The sequence below is a fragment of the Pholcus phalangioides genome, unplaced genomic scaffold, assembly GCF_987345545.1.
Source record: "Pholcus phalangioides strain wild (caught in Gottingen) unplaced genomic scaffold, Ppha-v1.0 ptg000039l_1, whole genome shotgun sequence".
Lineage (NCBI taxonomy): Eukaryota > Metazoa > Arthropoda > Arachnida > Araneae > Pholcidae > Pholcus > Pholcus phalangioides.
In genome coordinates this window covers 29671050-29694717 of record NW_028301625.1, presented here as the reverse complement: position 1 = coordinate 29694717, position 23668 = coordinate 29671050, and the positions used below count along the sequence as shown (strand labels likewise).

At 34.8% G+C, this 23668-nt stretch overlaps 1 protein-coding gene and 1 pseudogene across 2 annotated transcripts in view; both read left to right on the top strand.

Moving 5' to 3' along the window:
- Stat92E (Signal transducer and transcription activator Stat92E) overlaps positions 1–23668 on the top strand; it is a 193724-nt gene that overhangs the window by 124397 nt on the left and 45659 nt on the right. For both annotated transcript variants that reach the window (XM_089253448.1, XM_089253447.1), the window contains exons 17-19: positions 14679–14732; positions 21860–22007; positions 23121–23260. In XM_089253448.1, the coding sequence (XP_089109574.1) occupies positions 14679–14732; positions 21860–22007; positions 23121–23260 (342 nt within the window). The remainder of the gene's footprint in view (positions 1–14678; positions 14733–21859; positions 22008–23120; positions 23261–23668) is intronic.
- On the top strand, positions 1667–8134 carry LOC149065807 (uncharacterized; annotated as a pseudogene).

Below are 23668 nucleotides of genomic sequence, written 5' to 3'. Positions count from 1 at the left end.
CTAACAGAGGTCGGCAGAAATAATTACACCAAGACAATAAACAACATTCTTTACCTTTGAACACCTTTCGTTCTTCTGCAAGAATCAACTCCCCTAGAATCTATAAAACTATTGGTACGAAACATTTTTCATATCTTATCCCTAAATTCTATAACTCCTTGTCTAGTCAACTCCTAAACAATAATACTTCATTATTAGTTTAAAAAAAAAATTAATTAAACTGCTACCTGTTTTCAATAAAAAATATTGAGTTTTTTTTAGGATGAATTTCCCACCTATAACTTTTTTCCCTTAAATGGAAAGAAAAAAAGTGGTAATTTTTTTTTCTCTTACTACATTTGGACTTACTTTAAATTTTTTTTTTTAAATTAACTTCTTCCCCCTTACTTATTTTTTTTCTTTACAATCAAAATATTATCACTACGTGCTTGCGGCCACCATGACCTATCATGTTATATTGTGTTTAGTTTTTTTTTGTTTGTTTGTTTTCTTTTTACTTTTACTACACCCGTAGGCCGAACTTAGTTCGGGCTTGGACGTCGCTTTGCTCCTCCGGCCATTAAAGTGGGCCCCTGGACTAAAATTATCGACTCTGTTTTCACCACAACCGGAAACATGGCAATATTATTTCACTAAGCAGGATTAGTCCTAGCAGACCGAGAAGGCAGTATAATCCAGTTGAAGCAGAAGGTAAATGTTTCCGAGGTGCCACAGTTGGTGACTTTCTGAAGGGGTCTAAACTGCATCCCACCCGGTTCACAACACATACATTCTAATACAGTTGAATCCCGTTTTAACGAATACTATTAGAGCGAAAATCTCATTCTAACAAACACTTTTCTAATCCCTCAAAGAAGTTTACATAGGGACATTTTTAAATAACCGGTAATTCCTTTATAACGAAGTGATTTATACGGTCTCTTGAAGTTTGTTATAATGGGATTCGACTGTATGTCATCATTCATCAGAAATTCCATAGAGGAATATGGACAAGAAATGCATGTGTGGTTTAGTGGTAATAGTCCTTGGTGAGACTATCATGCATTGCGACCTCTAGCACATTAAATTTTTAACTGGCTCTTCCTTCAAAAATATTGTGACAGTATTCCAATCATCTCGTCCACAACTGCTCTGTTGCTGTTACCACTGTGCACATGCATGGAGTGGGGAGATGAGTTTGCATTGAATGCATTCCCAGATTCCCAGCTTTTATCATTCAAGTCACTTGACAACAAAAGGAACTGACCTGCAGTCAAAGTTGAGATTAAGACATTTATTCAATATTCAATAACACAGTTGCACAAAAATTGTTAGTATAAACACCATGCTAACATTAATGAAAATTTTAATATAACAAAAACAATTAAACATATCACAGAAATCAATTTCAAATATTAGCTATTGCACTTATATGTTTGAGGATCTGGAGTTTCAGCAAAGTCCATGGGATTTTCAATATCCAAAACTTCTGATAGGCGCTTTCTGAGAGAAGAGTCATCGAGATTCGTCTGTGTAGGTTTGTCTTCATTAGGAAGGTGCTCTTCGAGGTCTGGAGACCAGACTTACTGAATTCCATTTTTCCCAATTTGAAATATCTGAACTTTTAGACCTTACTCGGGTCTGTCTCAACCAAAATATGTTCTCTTTCAACAAACAATTCTATCGTATGACTGAAGGCCTTGCCATGGGAAACCCTCTCGGTCCTGTACTTAGTAACATCTACATGCATTATTTTGAAACAAAACTCTTCTGTGAAATTCGTTTTCCTTTTTATGTCAGATATGTTGAGCTGATTGCTTCGTTCTTCTTGACCGTAACGCTAACATTGACCATATTCTAAATACTCTCAATTTCATCGACCCTTGCATTCAATTCACTATAGAGGAAGAAAACAATAACCAAATTGCATTCCTGGCCGTATTGGTCACTCGCCACGAACAAACTTTCTCTACCACTGTATTTCGCAAACCGTTTGCTATTTCTCTACCCCCTCACAACCTCTCTGTGCATCCTCCGGCACAAAAGTATGCCTCGTTCTACACATACGTGAAGCGAGCCATTAACCGTTTAAAGGCAAATGTTCCATAAATGGAACATAGTTTTTATTTGCAAAAATATCAGATAAAAATTGTTTTAAATATTTCCGGTTTTTTATCGTATATAGAGAAGAGTTCAAAGTATTTTTTGAAATAAATTCGGAAACTTCATGTTAATTTAATCTTTTCTGACAGAATTTTGAAATTTTATATTTTTTGGGCATTTTTTCCCCATTTTGATTTAAATTTGCCAAAATTTCAATTTTGAAGTAAATTGAAAATTATTTTGTGTGTTTCTACCACTTAATACATCAATCAAAGTAAATCAATTAGTTTCTTTGTACTGTTAAACATTGAAGAGCTACGTGTGTTCAAATATGCATGTTCCATTTATGGAACATTGGTTTTTCAAGAGAGCTGGATTCTAGAGATATCTAATGTGCAGTATGCTGCTTCGATTTCCCTGTTCGAACCCCAGGGTGGTGTCATCATTCGACATGTGTATGGGGGGAATTCTGGGTAATATGAAACAGGAATGTGCTTTATGGGGGGGGGGGTTGAATTGTTTATATTGGTTGAGTACTTTTTATTCTTGCATTCTTGGAAATAAATGTTTTTGTGAACCGCAGACCAATCAAACCGTGATTTGTAATCATAGTCTTTTTATGTTCAGCTGTATGTAACCATGTCCGGAAGATATCTCACATTAGAAGAAGCTGTAGGATATTTAGAAACATTTAGATATATACATAATCAGTAGGATATTTATAACTCACATATATATATGCCAATTACTTGCTAATAAAAATGGGAACATCACGGATGATGTTATTGTTGAAAATGATCTATGACAACAGTTCCAACTGATGTATGTAGAATGCTAGATATATATTTTGCAACATCGATGATGAGGTATTAGAAATTCCCATAATGCGTTAAAAAAAAAATTTAGGGCAGAAAAAACACTCATGTGAAGGTTTCAAGAAAAGGCAGTTTTAAGCAATCTGAAAAAAAAAAATGGTTGGGATAAAAAAAATTCTTTCTAAAATCCGATCAAAAACCTCAGCTCTGGATTTCATTTGAAAAGATATGACATATAACCATTATAGCACTTTGGGATAATTCATTCAGAGTTGTGAGAAGCAGATCTTATTTTGCATTTGGAATTCCGAAGAGGAGTGACAATGAATCTTCTACGAAAAAAGGAGGGGTTAATTATTCATCCAGGTTCACATTGTCAACTGAAAAAAGATGTCAGGTCATCTGATGGCCATTATATTGTTTCTGCGACGAGGACAGTGTCTAAAAAATACTATATATAAATGCTACCAATATGACAAACGGGTCCATCAAAGATGTTTTCCTTCTTTTATCACGGACATTATAAAAAAATTTGAATTTTCTTCACTCATTTTTATGCTAAAAAAATCGGTATGTGTTGCGAATTTGAAATTGTAGTCCAAAATAGAAAATTTCGTGAGATAACTGTACTCTAGAAATAAAAAATCGTGAGAATATAGGCGAAACAAGTTTCCGCTTTCACCTCTCCCCAAGTGCCAATGTTCCATTTTTATGTTCCATAAATGGAACATCGTGAAAAACAAAGAAAAAAATTTTTTTCTTCAAATTTCAAAGTTGATCTATGCATAGGCATGCAAAAGGACCTCAAATTCCAAATTTCAAAACAATGAGTGATTTTGTTTATATTTCGGCCTTTAAATGGTTAATATCTGCTCTTCGCCGATGTTACTCGATGCTGAACTGAATATCCTTAGAGCAATAGCAGTCCATCATGGCTACCGTAGCTCTCTCATTGATAATCTACACAGCAAACTGATTAAAAACACTTCCAAAACCAAGCCTAAACCCTGCACACAAAAACTTGATCATTTTGCCTTTCTTCCCAAAAATCAGCCCAGGGCCGGTCTTAGGTCTAGTGGTGCCCGGTGCAAAAACAGTAGTCGGCGCATTCCCCCCCCCCCCTCCCCCAGGCAAAAATCCAGAGTGATGTGTCAGTGAATTTTTGCTAGTCATTACTTTCCCGTAAAATACGGAATAGATTCATTCTACCATATTATCAGACTATTGGTGTGATGATCGTCCCCATCCCCCCGCTCACCACTGGGTTGGATATTAAGTGACGAAGTCAGAAAAACTTTTTCTAGAATGGGATTACTGCTATTTAACTTGTAAAAAAGCATAAAAACCAATTTGTTTGATTTAATAAGGAGATTTAAAAACCTTAAAAAAGCAAAATGTCACACATTTAATGCAAGATATTCATCACAAAGGATCTATCTTCATACTTATTTTAATTGAATTTCATGGTAAAATTGGTGTATATAGTACACACATCACGTACAGGCTAAACTGATAATAAAAATGATTTAAAAAGTGATATTTCCATATGATTTATTTCATATTTATAAGATTTATGAACTTCATTTGAAATTATCCCTTTCAGACCCAGTACTAAGAAATGGAAGGGGCAGACGAACACTAGCTAAAGCACCAGGCCCTGCAACTTGGGCTGGTCCGTAACTATTTTGAGGCAATTTGGGCGGTTGAAACGAGCCGAATGAGGGGGGGGGGAGGCGCTTGTAACTCCTCCTTTTTCTGAGCATAACCATTTCAAGGACACTCCAAGAAAAGGACCGTCTTAAGAGCATCATGGGCCTCCTGGGCCAAGTGGTTTATCTGAGGCCCTACCTAGTAAATTCTAGAAAATTTTAACTAGATCTCATTTTCGTGAGGCCCTTCTATTCTTGAGGCTCCCGGGTAGGCCCATGTGTTAAGACTGTATTGGGAAGGGGTTGTTTTTCTCTCTGTAGATTTTTTTTTTAAACATCAGGAGCTTCAGCTTTAATTTCAATGATAATGCACAATTCTTGAAGTTTTGGCTGAACATCCCTGAAGTTAAAAATGAAATCTAAAGTGAAAAAAGCAACTCACACGTTTGTGCATACAGGGTCTAGAAGGAATTATGCATAATTGCGCTGGTAATGTTGCGAAATTTATCAAACTGACTGAGACTATTGGTGATTATGTATTACCAATATGCTTTACCGATTCAACGCGTGCGCACACACACACACACACATTTACCATAACATACATTTAATTCTATATTTCATCAGCTTCAAAAAACCTAATTTCAAATACACGAAGATACATATCCGAAATTTCTCTTATACGAACTGGATTTGCCGCTGCCCCCACCCTTCCTTGTTTTGAATATGTGAGGTACACTACTTTATTTCCATATTTCCATGAAAGTTCCAATTAACCTACTTATTCTGTTGCGTATAGTCCGTAGATTATACGTTTAAAAAAATTACGTTGAAATAAAAACAAAACGTTGGAAATGAATTTATTATTGTGAGTCGAAGTAGCATGAGAAGAGTCTTTATTTTGAAGTGGCTTTAGTGTGGGTAAACCGCTACGTCTTATCTATGGCTTTATTTATTTTTTTCGAGAGAGGTTTCATTAATTGTAATTACGTTAAAAATTTATTAACAAAAACACATATTTTTTAAATATTTATAGATTGAGTGGATGCCAGTACAAAAATTGACATTTTCTCTACAAAACCGTGTTACACAACACCCCCCTCCTCCTTGAGAGTGATTTCATATTGATAAATGAAATTTTCTCATGTGGGTTATATACCGCTGTGGACTATACATGGTGTTTTTTTTCCCTCACACTAGCGAAGTTTGTGGATTATAAGCAGCAAAATTTGATAGGTTTTGTTTAATTCTTACTCAAGATTAACGTCGAGGAAATGACTTACATTGAAACCTTCAAAATGACTTTTTTATGATGATTAAAATTCTTACAACACTCATAGAAAACTAATACAAAAAAAAATAAATTCGAAAATTTCCCTAGGATCACCAGATTTTCATTTCGATCAAATTTATATTGAGGTTTTTTTGGCCCTTTTTGAAAGTCGGTTGGAAAAAAAATTAAGTTGAATTTCCGACATACGTTCCTCATTAGTTTCTTGAAAAAGATGTAGATGTCTTTTTAGAATCTCATTGTGGCCACACCTTGCCAAGGTCTCCTAGACAGAGACACTGTCTAGAAGCCTCATAGGAGCCTTTACCGTTACTCACCGGGTATCTGGAGCAAGATCCATGAAACTCCGAAAAGATGTTCAGCTGTGTATATGTATGGTTTGTTAAAATTTTCCCATTCACATACACATTGCACTCAGGGTCGGCTCGAGACAAAATCTCTACCTGAGTGGGACCTATATTTGGGCCCCCTGACCTCCCTAATTAAAAAAAAAATGTTTGTTTTAATCGCTTCATTTTGATGCGTTCAAAGGAACAGCGATATTTTATGTCAAACCATATGTCAAATTTCTTTTGGCCTTTTACTTTGGATTTGGCGCTTCTCCTAGAGCAGGCAGAAATAATTTTCCCATTTTTTCACCCTTTTACCCCGAACTTAACGCCCCTCCTACAGAGGGCGCAAAAAAGTTTTCCTAATTTTTTTTTGCATTTCCACTTCGGATATAACAACCCTCCTACAGTGAGTAGAAATAATTTTCTGTAATTTCGTTCACCCTTTCACGCCGGATTTGGCGCTCCTACTAGAGGGGGAACAGAAATCATTTCCCTCAACTTTTTTCCACCCTGTCTACCTCAGACTTGCCACCCCTTCTACAGCGAGCACAAATAATTTTTCCAAAATTTATTTGCCCTTTCACTTCGGATTTGACGCCCTTCTAGAGCACACCCAGTGCCATTGATCTGCCCCTGGTTGAACTAATAGAAAAGTCTGAGAGTCGGGAGACTGGCCAGTGATCGGGGACACTAAAGTGCATGGGTTTTCTCATGTGAGCACATTTTTGTTTCTCCTCGTGTGACAGGTAGGAACGTGACCCAAGTGCAGGATCCCCATTTAAAATGGTCAGCTAATCATAGGTTTTAATTCATTCGTTTTTTAAATGTTTTTTTTTTTTTGGAAATACTTTACTGTATTGAGATTCGATTTCGCATTTTTAATAAATAATACAAGTCGGGGAAAAAAGAGCCATGAAAGGCCTTCTGGCTCAAAATATTTCCCACATTAGAAGACACCTTCAATTCCTGTAATACTCCCCACGATACAGGAAAACACTTTTGCTTTCATTGGTAGAAAAATTAGGTGACCGCGAGGGCGATTCCTCTATCATTTTTATTTTTTACTGCACAACAACAAAGAAAGAAATTGCTTCTCCTCCCCCCAAAATCTCCTGCAGGGGTAAACGAAAAGAGCTTTAGAGAGAGAGTGTGTATTTTTATCTGACCAAAATCGCTATGTACTGTGCGTATATAGGTGCACTGCCCATCAATTTTCTTTTCGAAAAATAACCGTAATATTATATACTCTCAAACCTTTTGTTTTGAAAAAAAATTCTCATCTTGGTCATTTTTCATGTATATTTTAGTTTTTTTTTTATAAAAATACGTATTTTAAGATAATTTTTCTAGTAATGTTTATTTAACGCGTTTCAGCACCCCTTCTCATTTGGCGCTTGATGCAATTGCACCAGTCGCACTGCCCTAAGACCGCCCCTGAACCAGCCAAAGCATCGCTGAAATCCTTCGAAAATACAATTTCTCTGTGGTTTTTACCCCTGTCAATAAACTTCGTTTCTCTCAACTAAAAGATCCCATTGACACACTCAACAATTGGGGCATCTACAGCATTTCATGCCAATGAGGATTATCATATATAGGCCAAACTAAACGTGCCCTAAAATACCGTTTAAATGAGCATAGAAGATACGTATGCAACCAAGACTTTAACCGCTCATCCATACATAGCCCAACACTGCTGGCCCTTTGACCATAAATTTGATTTCTCTTCTGCCAAAATGATCCAAAAATGTCCCTCACTGTCTGACTTGGACTTCTTCGAATCATTCCATATCAACAAAAACACAAACCAGTTGGTCAACGGTCTATCTAGCACACCACCCTTCTCAAAAATCTGGCAACAGTTTCTACAATAATTATTCTCCTCCATCAGCATCACTATCACGTTCTCGGTTGCGATTGGCTCCACCATTTTTCTTTTTTCCGTCCTCTTGCTCTACTCTTTTGTTGCCGGTTCATTTTGAATTTGACTCTTGTCTACAACATATTTTTTCAATATTTTCTTTCTTCTTTGTTTCTTCTACTAATGAAGGAACTTCATATAGTTCCGAAACGCGTATAGCCATGTTCGTTTTGGAATTTTGGGTACACCCAAACGTCGATTATTTAATCGTATAGAATGACTAGTTTGATTGAATGTTTCTGATCAAATCGTTATTATTTTACTGCTTTCACAAGTCACCTTCGTCAAGCTGCTATTTTTGCAATTTTTCATTGAAGTTTTTTTGCTCGTGACTGTTTCGATAAAATTTTAAAATAACTAAAAAAATATTGCCCTGGTTCATTGATCAATATGTAATCTTATTAAAACGATAGCATATAAAAATGATTGCATAGTAAACACAATGCACTGTATGCAACTTCTCTTAAAAAAATTGATTTGATAGTGAAAGAGAACAAATTACCACATTTTGGCAAAAAAGTGTTGATTCTGTTGAAAAAATTTCAAGTAGATCTCATTTGGCTTACACTTTACAAATCTGGGATAAATTTGCCAATATAGTGGATGAAACTAACACATAATTACACCTGAGCTACATGTAACAACAAGGTAAATACTATCACATTACATTAATACATTGAGCGAAAAAGCGCCAATTGTGAAAGAAGAAGGCAGAACTTGGATTCTAATGGAATTGAATATTTCGGTTAATTTTCAAGAAGTGGCAACCCACTGCTGGCGGAAAAATTTACTTTTGTTAAGTGTTTGACTTGTAATTGAATGTTAGAAAAATGACACATCACAAAAATTCAGAGCATCTTAACTCATCAAATATTCATCGGATCGTAAAACGAAAAACACTTTTCATTATTAGTTTTTCACAAGTAATTACATATGTAATTATTGGGCTGACAATAGTTACCACCCTGTATATGTATAGCAGAAAAAATACATTATATCGTCCCACGTGTGCCAGAAGCATGAACGTGCAAATTTTCAAAATGTGGGAAATGACATTTGAATGTTTACTCTACCCATGTTACTCTGAGTGTCATTTCCTTAAAATCATTTGTAACACGTGTTTCAGTAAAGGTAACATAAGTGTTATGGCAAAACTTGGATAGCAAAATAACATATCCAATTGAGACTGATAAACCCAAAAATTGAAAATTTACACAATTATACTTCTGGCATGAAGGGGGGGGGGAGGATATGTGGTGGGAAAATCACTAAACAGAAGCATAGAAAAAAACAGGGAAGAGAAAAAACAACTTTCGTTTATAGGGTTGCAATGAGACTTTACAATAATAAGAAAATGTTAAAAAAAAGAAAACCAGTGAAAGCTTAAATGAATTCCTTTTGTGTTTCGATGAGGCATCTCAACTGTGATCATTAAGAGATTGACGGGAAAAAACTGAGTCAAGGAACAATGTTAACACTGAAATAATAATAAAGGCTCTGGGGAGCCGAAAGAATACTTAGGCTTGAACAGATATTTGACGCATTGCAAATTAACTGTACGTCAATATATGTGACAAAACCAGTTTGAAAATCGATCAAAGATATTACCATTAGGTATGGGATGAATAGGGTCAAGTAGGGTAAATATGTTACACTCAAAAAGGAGGGCAATTATGATACACCTTAAAAAAAGCACATTATTATTGACCAAACCAAAAAACCAAACCTAAAAAATATAGTTGAATTGCTCGTTTCTTAATCTTTTCATGTTCTATTATCTCTTAAAAAATTTCAAACATTCAAGGCATTAAAATAATTATGACTCCTATATTTTTTTAGTCAAAAACTTTTGTGAGGTACATCCACAACTTTTATTGTAACTTGCTGTAGAATGAAGATATTTATTATTGATGTATATAAAATTGTTGGGGAAGAAATTTCCTTTCTGGCTATATTTATGTTTATATTAATATCATACTTTTTGTGGTGTTTGTTTATCTGCAAAGTAGAAGGGCAAATATACACTTCAGAGGACAAATATGATAAACTTTTTAACAAGTGTTTATATATTACAGGTTATGTTTGTTGATCAGCTGCTTCTATATACACACTGTTTTTATTTGTGCTTTCGTTTACTTCATTCAAGTTACGATTATTAAGTGTTTCAAGAGCTTCCAGGCTTATGTTTCTTGTTTCAGATTAGGTCTAATTGAAGATTCATTTTGGCTTAAAATTAAGTGAACTTGGTGTAACTAAAAGGTGTTGTATGCACAACACTTCTTAGTAACTTTCAAGCAATTCGGACCATAAAATAGTGAACAAATATGTCAAAAAGCTACCACATAAGTAAATTTTTGCTTATGTGGTTGCGCGAATTCTGAAATTGTAAATGCTAATTTTAACCAGATTTAATTAACACAGTTAAAAATATATCTAAATAAATTTTCCAAGTCAAACATATACCTAATCACTTAATTTGTGTAAAAAAAATGCAATTTTTTACCATACCTAAATTTGTTAATTTGACAGTGCTTTACATTTTATGCTCCAACTTGGGCATTTATGTCCAATTTGCATGATTTTTGGACATGTGATTCATTACAATACGTGTGTGTCAAAAATGCCCTCCCAGTTTCCCTATACAATACAGGGGCAGAATAGCTAAGGTGTAACATATTTGCCTTTGCCTTGTATCACAATTGTCCTTTTGGGAGGACAAATATGATATGCATGTTTATTTAAAAAAAGTACACAAACTTAAAAATAATACTATAAGCATTCTTACTTCCCTCCTAAAGCTGAATCTAATACTATTATTTTCCATTTTGTATTATTACTGGTTGAGGAGGAACATGCAAAAGTTAGGTTTTTGTATCATATTGACAAAATATCTACAAAGATCTACCTGACCCTAGTAATTTGGCCAAATACTGAATAGTTGGCTGATTTTTTGGCCAAAAATTGATCTTCTTAAAATTCATCAGAATTATAAATAAGGGTTTTTAATTGAAAAAATTATTGGTAATTTTCAGTGATTGATATTGAATTTTAAATATGCAGTTTGTTATTTAAATAAATATTAAAATACTGGTGATTGAACTATTTTTATTGCCATGATACTGACAATCAAATTTAACAATACATTATATTTTAATATCACTTACAGAATCGATTTTTTTCAACACTTATCACAATTTTAAATCTAATTAAGAAAATGTCAACCATTATTGACTCTGATGTACTTGTGACTCTGTGAACTTGTGTAATTTGTGTCACTTTCACCTTATATAGTTCAGTAAGATTCTATTTTCAGTTTCATGTTTTCCTTATCCTAGAAATTCACCCTGACACAACCTTTCACATAAAGGGATATACACCACACAATAAAATATAATCAGTAAATTTTTAATTTATGGGAAAAATTTCAATTAATAAAATTTTTAAAAATTATTTTGTTGTGCTTATATTTACAGATATCTGGTCGAATACCGAATAGCAGCCAAATATTCTTCCTTTCTCTAATTACCACTTATTTTTTCCATACATGAAAATATTTCATTACTACAAGGGCACACTTTTTCTTGCCAAGATAGACCCGCATGCCCATCTAGAGCAGTTTGAGTTATTCTGCTTTCAAAATTTCTTCCTGTGATTATATAATGCAAGGCTATAGCATGAATTCCAGTCCTCAGAAATGTTAAAAAATGGCTGGTATACACGGAATAGCATGCATAAGTCTATTGTTTTATCACTTTGGTTCTCATCCAAAATGTCAGTTATCCCCTTCCAAAATAAATTTCTGGCTACGGTCTTGATGTCCTAAGTGTTTTTTTTTAAATTCTTAATTTCTTTTAATAAATCATTAGTCACACATTTGATTATTTTTTCTCTATTTTACCAATCTACAGCCAGGTTAACTTTGCTTATCTTTGGCAAAAGCCTTCTAAAGTTCATATACCAAACTGTTGTTTCACTCAGTGCCTGCTGTCAAATTATAAACATGTTTTATTTTGTCTGGTTTTTACATTTTGATGAAATTCCAGAAGTGACGCATGATCTCCTTTTAATCAGTTGGATTATAAAATCTCAGACATAGTACTCGTAATGTACACTGGTGAAATAAATTAAGAGAATTCGCATATTTTATCGAACTTCATGAAAAAAACTGAACTGAATGTAAAACCACTGCTTCTAGACAAAAATGCAAATCTTGTACGTCAAATACGTAAGCGTACACGTGTATTCAGGCGGAGCCAGTAGAGAAACAGGCTTTATAAGCTAAGACGCATTTCGTTCGCTAGCACACCTCAGCAAATTTCTTGGTGTTATTTAGCAGCAATCGGTTAATTTCAAATTGTAACAGTAAAAATGAGTAACCACCAACACGTTTAGATGATGGAATGAGGTGGCGAATTGTGGGGAAGCTAGAAGCAGGCCAAATCTCAAGTCCAGATTTGTAGAGAGTTCAATTTAACGCCCAGCGTTGTGTTTAACTTGTGGAAACAGTTCCAGGATACCGGATCCATCGAGAGAAAGCCTGGGCAAGGTCGTCCAAGAGCCACGACGGCCAGAGAAGATAGTCATTTGTCGATTATAGCGAGGCGTGACAGGAGTGCTACAGCTTCTCAGCTCTCTCGTGACTTGTATGCAGCCACAGGAACCCGTGTATCAAGGGTGACAGTTTCCAAAAGACTTCATGAGAGAGGGTTGTTTGCAAGAAGACCTGCTGTTTGCATTCCACTCACTTCTACGGACAGGAGAATCCATTTATCATGGTGCAGAGAGCATAGAGATTGGAGTATGGATCAATGGGCGACCGTTCTCTTCACTGATGAGTCCTGGTTCAGCCTAAGCACTGATTCTCGCCTTACGTTCATATGGAAAGAACCAGGGACCCGCTACCTACCCTTCAATGTCCGCGAAATCGACCATTATGGCGGAGGAGGTTTAATGGTCTGGGCAGGCATCATGTTGGATGGCCGCACACCTCTCCATGTCTTTGAAAGAGGCACCATGACTGGTGTGAGGTATAGGGATGACGTCTTGGAGCCCTATGTTCGCCTTTTCAGGGGTGCAGTTGGCCCCGAGTTCATTTTAATGGACGATAGCGCGAGGTCACATAGATCTCTTCTGCTCGACGATTTTCTAGAGAGTGAGGATATTCGCCGGATGGATTGGCCAGCCAGATCTCCAGACCTCAACCCTATAGAGCATGTCTGGGACGCTCTGGGGAGGGCAATTGCAACTCGCAACCTTCCTCCGGGAACTATCCAGGGAATGAAAACAGCATTGCTGAACGAGTGGGACCAATTGCCACAGGAAATGATAAACTGCCTTATTTCAAGTATGAAATCACGCTGCGAGGCCTGTATATCTGTAAGAGGGGACCATACTCCCTATTAACCCATTTTCTTGTTTATTCTGCAACCGCTGTTCCATACCTTCCGACTCCAACGAGTGTTATGCACGATCATGCATGCGTATTCATATTATTGAATGGTTATTTGTTTTGTATTGTATCAATGTATGTACATATCAAATTTCATTAAAATCGGTACAGTAGTTCTAGAGATAATCTGCAAATTCTCTTAATTTCACCAGTGTAGGTGTGTCACATACTTCTTGGGGAGGGGGACGTTTAGGTAGAATGTTAGGGTATGGCTTTTCCCAGTTGGACCAACTCCAATTACTTTAAAATTTAGTTTATTGTAGAGCATATTAAAAATTCTAGACAACTAACAATTTAACGCTTATTGTACTTCAAATTGATTGTATAATAAACAGTTACACCATTTGTTCAATTTTTATTTCTGTTTGATCTGCTGCACAGGCAAAAGTTATAATCACTAACATCTTTTGCAAAGGCTTTTAACAGGTGGCTGATGTGAAGATATATTTTGGAAAGAGAGAAAAAATTCAAGTGCCCCTGCGGGGAATCAAACCCAGGTCCTTTCACTTTCCGGATGAACCCCCTAGACTACAGAGGCAATGAATATCTCAATCTTTCTTGGAGCTCGTTTGCACTGAACTTGACGATACATGGACGGTAGGACCTAACTCAGACCAAGTTCACAATTGCTGACAATGCCACCAGATGGCGACTTATTCCGTGTTCACCCGGAAAGTGAAAGGACGTGGGTTCAATTCCCTGCGGAGGCAGTTAAATTTTCTTTTTCCAAAATATATCTTTGTATCAGCAAGCTGTTGGAAACCTTTGCATGGATAGCGAAGAGTGACATCATCCTCAGATAATATATTTTGTTTTTGTCTTGATAAACCCCACTCATAATGTAGAAATTGATGTTAAAACACTGGTTTCACTCCATCTTTGTATTGATGCTGATTTCACCTATCAATATCCAAAGTAATGTATAGTTCTTATAAGTGTATGTACGAAGATAGAATCTCAAATAATTTATAATTCAGTTGCAAAAGAAATATGTCAGATGATCTTAAATTTTTATCTAAGAAATTAACATTAGTTCATACTCTTGTCATTCCAAATGTTAATATTGTATTGTGAAATATAAGTATTGAGCTTCAATTACCATTGATATTCACTAATTGAATTCTCTCTGGTTATTTCAGCTGATTTATCATTTCATCATGCTCCTCCTTCTTGGGATTGTAACGTTCATACCAGTAAGAATTTTTTTTACATAAGTATTATATAATGTAGTTATTATGGGGAGGCGTGGTTATTCTATGATGTGGATTAAATGCAAGGGGGTTGAGAATCAAAATGGTTCAAGTCACTGTGGTGTCACAGTGGTCTAAATCACTCAAGAGTGATTTTTTAAATTGAAAATATATAAAAACTAAACTGAAAGTCAATTTAATTAAATACAGCATATATATATATGTATATGTGGGAAGAATCATTCCGTACCCATAAAATATGTGACAATCTTTTAAACTTTTTACACAATTATAATTGCCCCTCCCACATCTGCTGCACATTTGCAGTTCTCAAACCCAGATTTTCACAATGTTAAGCTATTGTGACGACACCCGCCAATGATAACCACTCAACCGCATAGAGACTATATGAAAGGATGACGTACCATATAACATTTTTAACAACTGCCTGTTGCGAAGATGAATTTTTTTTGGAAAGAGAAAATTCCACTGCCTTTGCGAGAAATCAAACCCACTTCCTTTTACTTTCCAGGTGAACGCCCTAGACCAGAGGTCGGCAAACCGCGGCTCGCGAGCCGCATGCAGCTCTTTGGCCCCTTGAGTGTGGCTCTTCCCCAAAATACCATGTGCGGGCACACAAAAGTTCCAGATTTTTGCAAAATCATGTTCAGTCACGCATTTTGGCCATTTTGTTCTCCCTCTCTCCCCTCCCAAGTGAATCATCTTTTTCGCGGTTTTTTGTCACAAAAAACAGAGTAAAAGCCTGAAGCTGATGTCATGTTGCACTTCTGCAACCAATCAAAATTAGATTTCGGGCCGAAACTGGGAAGTTTGGGAAAAAGTTGTAGAAAACGAGGCTTGTTTCCTAAGATACTCGGAGTAGATCGACTCAAAAGACGAGTTTCTTCGCAGAACATGGAGGGGCATGCAATGTTTTCCAAAGTAAGGAACGTCAACCTCTACCCTGCCAGATAATAGAAGACTATGCTCCTGTGCCACCACCTCTCATTACAGCCTCCCGAAGCCTCTCTCCAACCAACGTTGGTGGACACTGCTAGAAGCGATCCACCAGGGGCCACACATCTGAAGATGACGCTCCTCGACCACCACCTTACCACCTCTCACGATGACTCACCCGTGGCCACCTCTCTCCATCCGCATCCAACATCAGGCAATACTGCTAGAAGCCATCCACCAGGGGCCACACATCTGAAGCTGATGCTCCTGGACTATCATCTCTCATGACGACTCTCCCGTGGCCACCTCTCTCTATCAAACATCAGTCATCGCTGCTGAAGCAATCCACCAGGGGCGAACATCCAAAGACGATGCTCCTAGGGCTTCTGCCCCACAAGATGGAGTACCTTGGGCTTTCATCGACAACGTCTTCCGGCTAACATCTCGTCGGACGAGCTTACAGTGAACCCTTCTTCCGCACATTTCCCAGAGAAGGGAGCCAGATATCTGTAAGACAACAAGTAAAATAATAACTTAATCAACTGTTTATTAAGTTCATTTTAGGGAGCGTTGTGGAGTGAAAGCAGATGTTGTGTCGAGGACTGAAAAAGGTATGTTGAAATGGTTTGAATATATATATATATAGAGAGAGAGAATGGACGAAAGAAGATAGACGAAACAAGTATAAAAGACGAGTGTGGATGGGAGAATTGGAAGGGGTCGACCTCAGTGAACGTACCTCAATCAGATCGAGGACGTTTTTAGTAAAGTCCAGCTGAAGAGTACCTTAATTAAGTTAATAACAATGTACCTACCTATATAGTTTAAATTTGAAAAATTTGGCTATCAAAACAAATTTCAATCGTTATACTGTTGATATTTGGCTCTGTTGACTAATGAGTTTGCCGACCACTAAACTACAAAGACAGCGAATCCCTCAATCCTTCCATGGAACTTGTGCACTTAAAGGGACCGTACATGGACGGTCGTACCTGACCACGACCTCCTATATAACCGGCCTTTGCATAGCATTGTGACGTCACTGGAAGTAGTGCTAAACCTCCACCTCCTTAAGCCTAACGATCTGATCAGATACGGTGACAATGTTTTTTGAAGTTTTTTTCTCCCTGAAGAATTTGAATCACGTAACCAGTCAGGAAATTTTCTTAAAAGACATCGATATTTTTCAACAATAAACACATTACACTCATTTTAAAAAAATTCATTTGCCCTTTCCCATCAGTTATGCACTGCACTATTAACTTTTTTTTTCAATTAAACAATGATTTCACGATGATCTTCACACATACATTGTAGAGAGTCATCTTAATTCCTTAATTTTTTTTCTATTTGAAAAAAAAAACCAATCATTCTGTACAGATATTTCTATAAGTATGAGACTTTTTTAAAAAAAATCGAATGTTCCTAAAATTCAACCTTTGCAGAAATATCTTGAAAACATCTGATTTTTGAACAGATAAATGAGAAAAAAAGCCTTGTATCGTTTTTACTTCTAAATATTATTTGATAGCAATAAAAGACACCATAATAATGTCAAATTGGAAAAGTTTATTTACATTTTTCGAAAAATGTTGACAACTTTATTTTACATGAATATAAAATCCTTTCATTGATGTAGGAAAAACAAAACTGTCCACACATGAAATAAATTCAAAAATACACATTTTTGATAAATGATTTCAATAATTTGATTTCAATGATTTTCAGTAATTTCAAATATATTGATTTCAATGATTTTCAGTAATTTCAAATATATTGATTTCAATGATTTTCAGTAATTTCAAATATATTGATTTCAATGATTTTCAGTAATTTCAAATATATTGATTTCAATGATTTTCAGTAATTTCAAATATATTGATTTCAATGATTTTCAGTAATTTCAAATATATTGATTTCAATGATTTTCAGTAATTTCAAATATATTGATTTCAATGATTTTCAGTAATTTCAAATATATTGATTTCAATGATTTTCAGTAATTTCAAATATATTGATTTCAATGATTTTCAGTAATTTCAAATATATTGATTTCAATGATTTTCAGTAATTTCAAATATATTGATTTCAATGATTTTCAGTAATTTCAAATATATTGATTTCAAAAATATGCAAATTTGATTTTAATGTAAGTTGGTGGTTTTGGGTAAACAGTACAGTTAAAAATATATTTTTTGTGATCATCTGTGGCGTGTACCAAGTAACATACTATGGAACCCCAATAACTTGAAACCCAAAGACTATAGAAAAATAATTATGTTGATGTAAGCAGATGTTGATGTTAGCGAATTTTATTTCATTTTCCTTTAAACAATTTTTAAATTTTTTTTATGTATGTAAATTGTTGAACACACACACAATTCTAGATATCATTCACTGATTCATAAAAACAAATGTTCTTATCTGCAATTTCCTACGAAAAGTTTTCGTATTGGGAATAATCTCAAATTTTAGGTGGAAAGGGGCATATATTTTGATTGTTGGAAGATGTTATTTGTGAATGAGCATATTGCAATGGACCAAAAACAGATGAATTTCCTCCGCTCATTTAAAACACATCAATTTAGCTTTCTCATGTCGTCTCTCACCCTGCGTGATGTCTCCTTTCCAAATCACAGTAATGTTACATGAAGACATGTTCGCATTTAACGATTATGCTTTTATCATTTTTATGTTATAGTAGGCTGTTTCGAATTATACCACCTGCACCATATTAAAAAAAAACCCTTTGTGGAAAGTATGAACAAGTAATAATTATTTGCCTGATAGGCATAATTGAAAAAGAAACCAACGTTGATAAAGGCAAAGCTATGATAAAAGCAAAAGCAAGTGGGGGGTGTCACGATTTTTCTTACTCTGAAACAGAGTTCCTCACTCAAAATTTGAAAATTTTCAAAAAACCATTAGAAATTCATGGCTTTTCCTTTATCTTTATCGTTGGTGACCTCTTCGAATATTTAGAAAGTTTTGCGTTTTTCTATTACCTTTCACTTGGCATTTTTTCCTTTTTGTTTCAAATTCATCACAAGTCATTTTTTTTATAGAAAGTATTTGAGAATGCATCAGTAATAAAACATACACTCATATACGTGACCTCATAGTGTTATCCATAAATGTTTTTCACATCTTTCTGATAGAAAAATTTCCCTTTCAATCAATAAATTGCATGTTATTTCATATGTTATTCTTACGCGACATGGAGTTAATTGATGTTAGTGGTGATTAAGGATATGCTACATACCTTCCAAATTACCACTACTAGCAGAAACATTTAAATCGTTGTCACTAGCAACAGATGATTTCATCTTTGGATTGGGAATCTACTATATGAAGAAGCATACAACAGTCTTTGTTATTTACTAGTGTCCAATGATCTCAAATATCAAGGAAGTTCATTATATTAAATACTATATAAGCTTGTTGTTTACACATTTCAAATACTCTTACTGGTTTCATATTCTTTTTCTCTCTGGCTTGTTTTGAAGTGTGGAACGGTGAAACAAGAGTCCCAGTGTACAAAAACACATGGAAGAACCATCTGATATGAAAGAGCAACTCCCTGGCAACCTAGCAATCACAAACATACTCCTGCCTTGTAATAATTGTTGTAATTATACGTGAAAAGTCACAAGGGAACCTAATTCTTAAGTCTGCTTCTAAAGGCTCTTGGAAGTCTTCATAGTGTGACTACACAACTATCTCTGGCAGATTGGCAGAAGTCGAGCAAACTGTCAGAGTATAACACTTGATCTTTGAAAGGCATCACCTATGGTCGAAGTGATTCAACAGTGGTACATCATAGAGACAGTTTCTCAAGACCTTACTGTATGCGTAGATTTGCCGATCAGAAAGCTCCCTAGGTTTCAGTGCCCTTTTTCAGTGATAGCATGTCAAATATCCAGAATTTAAGAAAAGCACACATAAAAATATTTTCACATGTCCTTTTCAAGAGGAAAAAGTATCCGCAAAATTTTTTCTTTTTTCCTCATCACGCTACCTCGTGACTTGGGAAAGACTCGTGACTTTGAAGTGCAACAAAAGTACTACACGGGTATGTATAACCCATGGGCTATCAAAGAATAGGCTGACCAATTGCATCCCTGTATAAAGGGCAAAAACAAATTTTTGGATTTCAGAGAGTTTTCTCCTGTGCGTTATATATAAAAAGTAATGGTACTTTGGCAGCTATTGCACCTACTTGTGTTCAAAGGCACTTTTACACAAATTTTCATCAGAATTACTCTCTCTTGAGCCAATTTATTCATTTCAGCCTCAGAATCACTTTGCATATGTGTTTCCATTTCTTATTCATAATGGTTTTGAGCCATGTCATGGAAAATAAAAGATTAAGCTAATAAGCAAGGCCCAGATGTTTTTGACCTAAAAAATTCTGAAAAATGACTCAAATAGTAGCAAAAAAATGCCCTGAAAATTTGAAAACATGCGGTAAAAACTAAAAGAAAAATTCCCAAAAATGACAAACACTATTAAAATAACATTTCTTGAGAAAGTGAATCAGTCATTATTTTGACTCTAGAGGTAAAATAAAAATTCATTCTCAACATCAGATTTCATCAAAAATTGCCAATGGAATTTTTTAAATAAGCAATTCAAAATTTATGAGTGGGTCGGGACAAAATAGAAATTTCTTAAAGGAAAAGATAAGCTTCGCAACATCAACAGATGTTATTGGGTATATTTCGAGGAGGGAGGAATCTGATCTACTCATAGTGTTAATTTCTCTTTAATTTCAAGACTATTAGATGTCCCCGTAAAGACATCGAAAAACTTTCTGCAGGCAATAAGTCTTTTTTTCCAGTATTTTTTTCGAATTTCATGATGGTATATTTTTGGCAAAACTTTCAGCATTTTACCAGTAAGACAGAAAAGTACCCATTATATTGCCGATATAGTCTGTTTTTGTCCTGCTCTATTTTCGAAATTTTTTTTCTTTAAAAATGAAAGTTTGCTGCTCCAAACTAAACGAGTGCCGCTTTCATCCCTGTATGGTGTTGGAGAAACATGATTTAAGAGCATGTTTCGTGAGCAGAAATCATGCTTGGTTCTTAAAAAATTTGGTTGATGCTGAGAAATATTTTTTGAATCGTCAAGCCGTGCCCTATAGCTATGAAGCCATTAATTTTTCACCCATTTCAATAGAACTGGACATTTTAATAGAATCAAATTCTGGTAAAAAAGTTTTTGGGTGCTTTGCTAAAATGTATCAGTAGCAAGGTACTTGCAGGCACAGGGTTAGGGACCATTGTTTTAGAGCAGTGTTTCCCAAAGTGGACAATATTGCCCCTCCGTCCTGATTGGCGATGGAATGGTCCAGGGAGGGGGGCGATAGAAGTTACGAGTGTAACAGAATCCTATAGGTTTGCTAGGGCGATAAGAGAAAAAACTTCTGAAGAAGAGGGCGAAAAGTTTGAGAAACTGCTTTACAGCAGTAATTCCCGACATGGGCATTAACGTCCCCTTGGGGGCGATGGAAAGTTCTAGGGGGCGGTAGAAGCTACAAGTATAACAGGATCTTATGGGTTAGATTGCGTTGGGGGGGGGGATGTGAGAAAAAATTTCTGAAAAAAGGGGGGGGGGGCGATGGGACAAATAAGGTTGGGAAACTGTTTTAGAGTATGAAGCCTACAAAGATTAATTTCCTCCTTGGTAAATTTGCACTATAAATTTTTCAGATTAATTATTTGAATAAAAAATGTTGTATTATATTTAAATTAAAAAAAATATTGTCAAGCTAATTTTGAAATATCTGAAAGAGTATTGTGGTACAAAAAATTATATGTTGGTGAAAAAAGAAAATATGTTCACTAAACTGAGTGCATTGAATCTGTGAGATCATTTTTTTCCACTTTGAAAATGTGTATGTATGCTACAATGCTGCCACAAACACAAAATGCCAGAACATAATTATAATTTATGATTTCAGGGAGAGGATACATTAGCTCAATGAGTCTCTACTTTTGAATCAAAGCTTTGATATTGTAAAACTTTCTTCTGATCTGTCAAATCAATGGTGTCTGACTTGGCAGAGGGCCATGTGATAAATTTTAATATTTAGTTTTTGTAATCTTGAGTTATCTGTGGAACCTTTATGGAACCTGATGCTATTGCTTATCGTAATATTATTCTTTTAGACTCACAACTGCCTGATAACTCAATGATGTTAAGTTGGTCCCAGTTTTGCAAAGAACCATTGCTTGAGAGGAGTTTTACTTTCTGGGAATGGTTTTATGCTATTATGAAAATAACTAAAGAACACCTGAGAGGTCCCTGGAATGATGGGTAAGTTTGAAAAAAGTTAAACTAATTGATAATTCTTTTATTTTATTTTTTTTTATTGAAACAGATAATTTGCTTTAATACACAACAAAGTCTTGGTTGACTCTTAATTCTTTCCTTTCTAAAAATTTTTTTACAATATTTGGAATTTTTATTATTTTTTGAAATTTAATATCTTGTATCAGGTATGGGCTCTTGAAGGCCCAAAGGCATGTGCTTCCATAGAAAATTTCAAGTCTTCAATTTAATTCCTCAAATGCATTTTATACCAACCTAATACCATTGAATTAAATCAAATGAATTTGATAAAATTATAAAAAGAAAATTTTTTCGAAAGTGCTAGTGGAAAAAAAATTGTCCCATAAAATAACATGTCATGTGGTCACTTCATATGCAGAACAGCATGTGAGATTCTAGAGGCAAACAAGATAGCCTTAGTGTAGTTAAAATATAAGATTGTGATTGGTTATACAGGTCATTATGCTCAAAAAAAGCACCCATGGCTATTTTTTAAATTAGAATCTTTTAGGCTTATCTCTTTTACATTAGAATATAACATTGGAATAAGAGTATAAATTTTTTTAATTTAAAATAATTGATTGCCCATGGCAACTGTTGAACCTAAAAAATTATTTTCAATGTTGAAAAATATCATTAGGGCTCAATGCACAAATTATTTATGTTAATGTTGCATTGTTAGATCATTATATTTATACAGCATATCGATGTACAGATAATGTAAAAAATAACTTGTCAAACAAAAATGGTAGATGGGTAAGTTTATAATAAAAAGGAAAATGATTTTGGCACCCCTGGAATATTCTGTGACCAACCACCACTCCTTCTATTCTGTCATTGTCTCCAACAGAAATAAAAGCTATCTGACTGGCCTATTCAGATAATTATTACAATTTTACTAGTAAAGCAGTGGAAAACTAAAATTTGATTAATAAATGGTAATGATAATAAGTTGCTAAATAGTGTTTTTCAATGATATAAAAATGAATTCAATGAAATGATTGTGAAAGTTTGTGCCTAACTCAGACACATTTTTTATTTGCATAAATGTTTCTAATCTATTTTTATTGTGTATTTAAAAATGAATATGTTTTACAGGTTGATTTTAGGATTTGTTGGCAGGCATCAAGCTGAAGAAATGTTATTAAAAATGTGCAATGGTACATTTCTTCTGCGTTTCAGTGATTCAGAATTAGGTGGTGTTACAATTGCATGGGTAACAGATGCTCAACAAAGAGGTAATTTCAAAATTTATGGTTTTGAATATAGTGAAATCTTAATTAGTCTAATGTGTGATGGCTGACAAAAACCATCAAGTTATTGTAGTTTGACTGATTATAGAAATACCGATTTTTTTTTATTTTTTTTTTTAAGGGGGGAGTTTATATAGTTATAAAATAACAGTGCTTTTAAAAACATGCATTCTGTATCATGAGTACCAACGTTATACACAATACTTTTATAAATGAGATATGTAAATAAGTATTGTATGTAAAAAAAAGACTAAGTAAGAGAGTCTTGCATGAATAATGTCCTTTTTTTTTGTGATTGTTAAGGTATTGTGGAGGGATGCGTTACTTTTCAACTACAAGCTTTTTCTTAAAATTTTAATTTTATTTCAGTTGTTTTTTCATCCATTTGTTATT